Source organism: the organism of the source record quoted next, unplaced genomic scaffold, assembly GCF_019419815.1.
Source record: "Pyrus x bretschneideri cultivar Hongxiangsu unplaced genomic scaffold, Pyrus_bretschneideri_v1 Contig18, whole genome shotgun sequence".
NCBI classification, from domain to species: domain Eukaryota; kingdom Viridiplantae; phylum Streptophyta; class Magnoliopsida; order Rosales; family Rosaceae; genus Pyrus; species Pyrus x bretschneideri.
The window spans coordinates 6,237,199-6,245,452 of NW_025999479.1; the positions used below are offsets into that span (position 1 = coordinate 6,237,199).

Here is an 8,254-nt window from a genome sequence, read left to right on the forward strand (position 1 = left end):
CACAAGACCTATAATCCAGAAACTTAGTGCAAGTTTTTGGAAAACAAGTCTTGGGACTAAATCTCAGACATTTGTTAACACCGAACCTTGTTCTTTTTTTATTTCCTCTTGTGGAGCTACCTAAAAGTCTAGAACATTAACTTTCAAGACATGACAACAACAAATAGTATTCGAATTTTTAATTTTTCAATCACTTTTTGTCTTTAGACCTTGCTTCCTCATTTTAATTTTATTGCATCTAAAATAACTCAAATTTGATGCTACATCATAATGAATTTTCACTTAGTGCTATAATCTTGCCGTATTCCTGATCTTCATTTAAAAGTTAGGTTTTAGATTTGACTCTTATAGTTAGCGAATTTGATATTAAATTATTATATTTAACTCACTTTATCAAAATCATGAAAAAAAAAAGACTCCACAATAAATTATAATCAGAACGATAAACGACATACAAGAAGGTCTATATGTGATATAATAAAATTGACAGTGGAATTCCTGTACGTGACTGGTGGCTGAATGCTAATATAAACAAGTACGCTTGTCTTGTAAAGTCTTTGTCATATTTATTATGCCAAATGGGTCCAAAAATGGCATGTGTCATTAGCATAATTGGCTGCTTTATAAACTACAATGGTACATCAGTGTTCAATTAATTAATTAAACCCTTGTTATATCTTGTTTTGTCATCTATAAAAAGCTACCCATTATTGGTGTCAAGTTTGTTCTGTGGTGTATGTGAGAAGTTTTTGAAAGTGTAGTGCTATTTATATACATATTTTTATTTTTCACATGTTTTTTTTAATTTTTAGCTATCAGATTGAACAAATTGAAGAAGATTAACGACAAAAAATTAACAAAAGTGTGTAGAAGATAAAAATAAATGTATGAATAACACTATTCTTCTTGAAATCTTTGTAGGCAATATTGTCACACGACTGATATATAACCCCGTTGTCATATCTTATTATCACATCACAGTTTCTGATTTAATCTCATGGTAATGGTAATTTCACGGTGATTTAGTTCTTCTATTGGTGGTGTTTTTCGTTCACCTACCATAACGAAAAACCTTTCCATTATATTCCACACAATGGTAATACCTGTGGCGGCCCGGACTTTTTGATCTTTCAAAATATCTATATATAAAAGGAATGGAAAAGTGAATAGTGATTTTGGTGTCATCAAGCTTCAACGACAAGATTTGGACAAAAATGCCTCCAAAGATGAAAAATTCAAAGGCATCTCAAAATAATGCATCAAATAAGGCATGAACATTTTTGTCATTTTAATATTATTTCTTTAATAATTAATTTTTTTGTGCTTTTTTTTTAATTAGTGCTTCACAATATGCTAGCAATAATATAATTCAATTTCTCTATTTTTAAACACGTTCAAAACATCTGAAGAGGCTTGTAATGCCGGTTATAAAAAAAGGTCTTTCATGGATAATAATGTGAATAAATTAGTTGTCAATATCTATATATAAAGAGAATGGAAAAGTGAATAGTGATTTTGGTGTCACCAAGCATCAACAACAATATTTGGACAAAAATGCTCCCAAGACAAAAGAATTCAAAGGCATCTCAAAATAATGCATCAAATAAGGCAGAGGCATTTTCATCATTTTAACATTATTTTTTTAATAATTAATTTTTTTTGTGCTTTTGTTTTTTAATTAGTGCCTCACAATATGTTAGTAATAATGTGATTCAATTTCTCTATTTTAAAAAACGTTCAAAACATCTGAAGATACGTATAATACTGGTTATATAAAAAGGTTTTTCGCGGATAATAATGTGATTAAATTAGTTATCAAATGATTTTTCTTTTAACAAATGATATTATCTACACTCAGGGGGAGGGGGATGGACTTAGCCTCACAATGGGCTAGTAATAATGTAATTCAATCAATTGTTATTAAATATTATTTTCTCTATTTTTAATATAAATTCTATAGAGATCGATTTTATTATGTGAATTTAACTGCTTTAATTGATTTATGAGAGCTTTCTTTTAGCATGATCTAAGATTATTCATTTATTCAATATTTGACTTTCCTTTTATCAATTCACGCTAAATACATTTAAAACGTATAAATTATGCGTAACACGTCATGATTCAAAAAATACTTTCTACACGCGCTCACCCGCGTGCATGAAGGCTAGTGTACATAATGGGAAAATGAGTCGAGTATAATACACTTTTAATTTCTTAACCTCTTACTACTACAAAGTTTATAAGAAAAGGTTATCATATTTTCTGACAACATTAGCAACAGTTTCAGTTGATTTATTTTTTAACATGTAGTAACAATAATTGGTGCAATAATCTACGCGTCAAATAAATTATAGCTAAATAGTTTGATTTTTTTTTCCAGACTTTAAGAATATAAGATGTTTATTTTGTTAAATTATAAATTTAAATCATTGATCACACTTCATTTTTTCATGCATATGTTGTCCATACTTACGAACTTACGGTCTAGAAATATTTATTTGATGCTAACGTGTAAATATGAAAAGAAATATTATATACAGGATGCAAGAAGTTAGAAAAGAGTGCCAATAAATAATGCTAGCCAAGAAAGAATTCCCCACTTGTGTTGCACTAGAAGCCGCCGGTAGTCCAATTGAGAATGTCATGTAGTCTAATCCAAGGAGTAACCTCTGCTCCCTCATCTTACAGGACTCATCCCATTTCTTTACCTTCTATGTTATCCAAGTGAGCCGAATACATAATACTTCATACAGAGTTTTCCCTTTTCAAGTAAATAAAATATATTTTGGTTGTTTGTTCCCATATTAGATGGAGTACACAATTTTCTTATATCAAGTATATAGCGACTGTTACTGCTTCATCCACCATGGCGGGCTGACATATAGTGGTGTGTTCCTTCACAAGAAATTGTCCCTAATTAACACCTCAAAACCCTCTTGGTATTTTCATCGAAAACCAACCCCAACGACTCCAAAACCAGAGAAAGGGACTTGCAATAGTCATCTAAGTAAATATATTATTTAAGCAGTAATTCTACATTTACTATATTTTACATAATACATTTGTATCACCTGTCTATTAGAGGTATGGCCACTAACATACGTGGGTTTCATTTCTATTAAAAGTAAAATTGTAGTGTAAAAATATGGTAAGAGTAGCATTTTTGCTATATAAGTCATAGACTCTACCTATATAGATAAACCTTTTTTATCTTCAAAACAAAAGTTTAAATAATGGAAAAATACCTTAACTCATGCTTAAAATAAGATCCTGACTAGCTATAGAATTTTTATGTGTGCATGAAACACTGTCAAATGGTGTTTTCATTTCACACGTTCCTTGTGTTGCATATCAAGACCATGATAATGGCTGCCTGGACGAATTATTCTTAACTTCTTACTAAAGGCTTGAGGAACCATTCACGGTCATGAACCAGTGGAAAAGTTCAAACCAAGCTGATGTTTGCTTCAACTCTTTAAAGCTTCTAGTCGCGTCACTTATTTTTTGATCGTCGTCATCATCCACTATCTTACGTTTCTGAGAGAGAGAGAGAGAGAGAGAGAGAGACAATGAGATGAAACTCTGGTCTCCTGTTCTGGCATTTCCAATTCTCCAATATTCTATAGGTAAAGGCTCACCCTTTTTTCAATTCAACTTTTTGAATTTCTGTGACCCTTTCCATGTCCCCAGCCATCTCCTCAGCTCTCCAGCTATTATACTCTCTCTCTTTCTCTCTTACATATATTATATTAACATTATCATAAACTTTCTGAAATTATCATCAATTGGTAATCATAAAGGGGGAGCTAACTGATACATATATAGCTGAACCAAGGCTCATCACAACATAACCCACACATCCGGAAAAAAAAAAAACCAGGTTAACGCAAAAGCCATGGGCAGAGCTCCTTGCTGTGACAAAGCCAACGTTAAGAAAGGCCCTTGGTCACCTGAAGAAGATGCTACACTCAAGGCTTATATCGAGAAGCATGGCACCGGCGGCAACTGGATTACCTTGCCTCAGAAGATAGGTCAGAAATTAATCACTTCAGATCCTCCTCATCCCAGTTAATTAACAAAATTATTGATCATGATCCAACCTATGTGTTTAATTATTAGCTGATCACTTTTCATCAATACTGTTGTACTACTTTTCATGATCAACGACAGGCCTTAGAAGGTGCGGCAAAAGCTGTCGACTTAGATGGTTGAATTATCTTCGGCCGAATATCAAGCACGGCGGGTTCTCCGAGGAAGAAGATAACATCATTTGCAGCCTCTACATGAGTATTGGAAGCAGGTATATTTTTAACAATTTCAAGGCTATATATCTTAGTTTTTAATGCTCTTCAATTTGGAAGTTTATCACTTTACGAATTTTAAGTAGTACCTTTTATTTTTTGGACAGGTGGTCTGTCATTGCAGCCCAGTTACCAGGGCGAACGGACAACGATATTAAGAACTACTGGAACACAAGGCTGAAGAAAAAGCTCTTGGGCAAGCAGCGTAAACAACAGGAGGCTCAGCAGAGTCGCCGCGCTGCCATCTTTAAGCAAGAGATGATCAAAAGATCAGAAAATAACGCAAATTTTATTAATATCTCAGCTGGGTTTTTCAACCAGAACCCTTATAACTGGCCAGAGCTACCAGTAGTGCCAGTGGCTAATTATCAAACACATGACCTTCAACTCATGCAGGATGACGCTTCCATTAAGACCATGCTCATCAATCTTGGAGGAAGATTTTCCCATGATTCTGACACTAGCACCACAAGTTTTCAGTACCCGGTCGATATTTCGTCCACCTCGTCATCAGATCACCAATTCTATCAGAGCTCCATTGATGTTCTTGCTTCTACTTCAGCAGCCAACAGTAATAACTATTCTCAATTTCCAAGCACAAACTTTGATGCTAGTAACGGTACTGGGGGTTCAAGTAGTCCAACCATATTTCATGGGCTCGACGATCAGAATAACAATCTACAGGCTGATCATCTTCACCAGCTAACTGAATTGGAGGTTTACGACAACAGTTTTGCTCATCAGCATCAGCAACTGGGTGGTTTTTATTATCAAGCCTCCGAGGAGACGTTGAACAACGGTAGCAGTGCAGGGACCAGTACTGCTTCTGCAGAGAGTGAAATTAGTTGGGAAGACATAAACTCACTGGTTTATAGTACTCAAATGGTTGCAGACTATGAAACCTGCTGCCAACAAGCAGTAGTAGTACCACAAGATCAACATTCTTTTTTGGCAGAGGCAACCTACTTTGGCCTCAAATAACACCAATAATGCATGGTAATTGGGGTTAACGGGTTGTAAATTGATTTGGTGTCTGAATTCAGTAGAATTTCTTTCGTTTGCAATCATACTTTGATCCACCTCTCTCTTAATTATTATTTTTTTTGGTAATTCAACGATGATCCAACTGGGTGCTAGTGGAACCCAATGCCTACTGACCTCTGGTTGTACCACTAAGCCAACAAGTTACAAGGGGATCGATGATCTATTTCTCAAATTTTTTATTTATGACTTATAAGCTTCAATTTCTCTCCCAGTTCAAATTTGAAATACTTGTGGGCGATGTTGCTTGTTGTGTTTAACTAATTTAGGAACTTGAAGTCTTGAACATAGAACAATGTGGTTCTGTTCACCTGCATGGCAATAAGATCAGTTGGGATACCATGTCTATTCTATTGACTACTCTGATATGCAGGTGCAGTTTGAGCAACTTTATGATTTAATTCTTAGTTACAACTTTTACATGGTAAAAATGTACTAGACTACTAGTACTTCTCTTCCCTTCTCTTCATTCCTGTCACATTGGTTCAATTCCATGTGGCAGAAGGTACCTCGGAACCCTCCATCACAATAAAGTCAGTGCTTTTGACATTTTGGCCATAACTGGCTCGACTCTAGCATGCAGGGAATCACAATGTGGCTGCATTCCTTTATAATTTTCTTCATGTCTTCAATGGTGACGAGCTGTAAAAACACATTTTCTAGTCCATTTTATGTGTATTTCCAACTAGAAAGTGGAAATATATACCTATTTTGTTGCAGTTCTAATTTCATTAGGACTGTAATTTTGTAAATCTTACTAAATTATGTATAGGATTCTATGAGATCTTTCCTTGTTGTATTTGTATTACTTGAAGAGTAAGATTCTCTCTTCCTTATCACTATCAACAGAGGCACAAAAAAGACACCACAAAATTCCTAGACTCTCTTTATTCTCTCTCCCCGCCGCCAGCCCTCTCTTTCTCTTTCGTTCAGTAAAATAGACTTACAACATGATATCAGCACGCTCATGTTGCTGCTCTAAGGAATGGAAGGATTTTGGAGAAGGATCTTCGACAACCCAAAGCTTCTATCGTTTCCATTCAATCAAGTAACTTCCCAAACACATAATCAATATTTTATAAGCCTTGATAACATGAAAATATTTACCATGATTCATGAACTTCAAATTTATTTTGCTTTATATAATGCTTATATTGCTCTATTATATATTTTGTTCATGAATACACAATATTTTTTTTTTTTTATATATGTTGTTCATGCATATGTAATATTATATTGTATTATTCAATATTGCTGGGGTGAAGTGTCAAGCCGTCAAGCTGTGCCGCACGAGCAATTTTTCGGTGTACCCGGCACACCAAATTTTTTTGGTGTACCCTCACTCATAATGGTGAGGGTACACCAAAAAAATTTGGTGCACCCTCACTTTTTGTACACCAAAAAAATTTTAATGAGTGAGGGTACACCAAAAAAATTTGGTGTACCCGGTACACCTAAAAATTTTCCGTGCCGCACACGGAACCAAGCCACTCCTGTTCCAAAACTCAAAAACGACGTCGTTTTGCGTCATCTCTATCATCGCCCATTTGGGCTCGCCCGTAGTCAATCCACGACCTCCTTTATGAAACATCGTCGTCTTCGACGACATACATCGAGATTCAAGTCAAATCTCATCGTGATTTGTGGGATTCACTTCAATTATCATTGGTTTTGGACCCAACCGTCACGAACTAACCCTCGATGCCGTCTTTTAAGACGTTGCTGACCTTCGAGACCAATGGGCCGCACCTGCATATGCCACTTCTGTTTAAGAATATTGTCACTAGAGGCAGCGCCATTGATCTTCTCCAGCTAAACCCACACCCATCTTTGATGGGCTTTCTGTCAAGCAACCTGCAACCCTATTGGGCTAGTTGCTCACTCGGCCGACCCTTGGCTACTGTTGGGGCCCTTTTTTCTAAGCCCAAACCCTTTATGGGCGTTCTTCTCTGCTTCAGCCCGCACCCAGCTTTTGCTGGGGTGCCTATCCTTACGGGCTATAAGCTCAACTCTAGGGTTCCCATTGGCCCTCAGCAACCGGGCCCAAATAGGGGTCTGAACTACTATATCTTCTTGCTTCCACTCTCGATCTCTATTTGGATCCGGCCTATTAGATTAATTAAGTGACTTGCAGTATATAAGTTCGACAAAAAACATATTCTTGACCATCAACCCATTTTTTATGAATTACGATCCAATATCTTATACACGTATCTTGTGTTCCCGAAGTTTCTCACATATGCATGATGCAATGCAAACTGAATACCTAACTGAAGAAGATCCACGCACTGTTTGGCTCGCTTTGATCACTAGAAAGATATCTTCTTGCATAACGTAAGACATGATTGGCAGCATTTACGCTTCTAGGACTTCAAGTTTTTGAATGAATTAGACCTGACGATCGTGTTGTGTTTGTGTCTTTTTTGTGACATGCCTGATATCATAACGAATCATGTCGTGTCAAACCCCTTAAAACAAATGGGTAATATGACTCGATCCATTAAAATTAACAGGTACTGTGACCCGACCTGTTACACATTAAAAATATATTTTTTATTTTAATATATAATCAAATGAAAAACGTCATACCAAATTAGTATCTACATACCACTTTGTCCTTAAATTAATATCTACATACACTAAATCCTAAAGCCTAATGTTCCAAATTACGATGTAACCATCGTCAAAGTATAGAGGTTGCAATCACAAGCGTTGGCATAATTTTTCACTTTTTTGCACTTGTAAATGAATTATTTACACATTTTGTACTCCATCTAAAAACACTGTTCACAAGAGTTTGTAGAGTTTAAAAATCCAAAAACGATGTACCCATCGTCAAAGCGTAGAGGATGCGATCACGAGTGTTTGCATATTTGTTTCACATTTTTCACACTTGGATGTACTTTGGAATC

General features: G+C 35.6%; 1 protein-coding gene across 2 annotated transcripts; it reads left to right on the forward strand.

Moving 5' to 3' along the window:
* Nucleotides 1-3,345: 3,345 nt before the first annotated feature.
* Nucleotides 3,346-5,460, forward strand: LOC103934194 (transcription factor RAX3). Of its 2 annotated transcripts, XM_048582078.1 has the most exons (4): nt 3,346-3,626; nt 3,801-4,031; nt 4,171-4,300; nt 4,409-5,460. In XM_048582078.1, exons 2-4 carry the CDS (start codon nt 3,896-3,898, stop codon nt 5,280-5,282), a joined length of 1,140 nt encoding a protein of 379 aa, XP_048438035.1. In that variant the 5' UTR covers nt 3,346-3,626; nt 3,801-3,895; the 3' UTR covers nt 5,283-5,460. The 2 variants fall into 2 exon arrangements, with proteins under 2 accessions (XP_048438035.1, XP_009342199.2); XM_009343924.3 differs by having other exon boundaries at nt 3,346-4,031.
* The last annotated feature ends 2,794 nt before the right edge of the window (nt 5,461-8,254 follow it).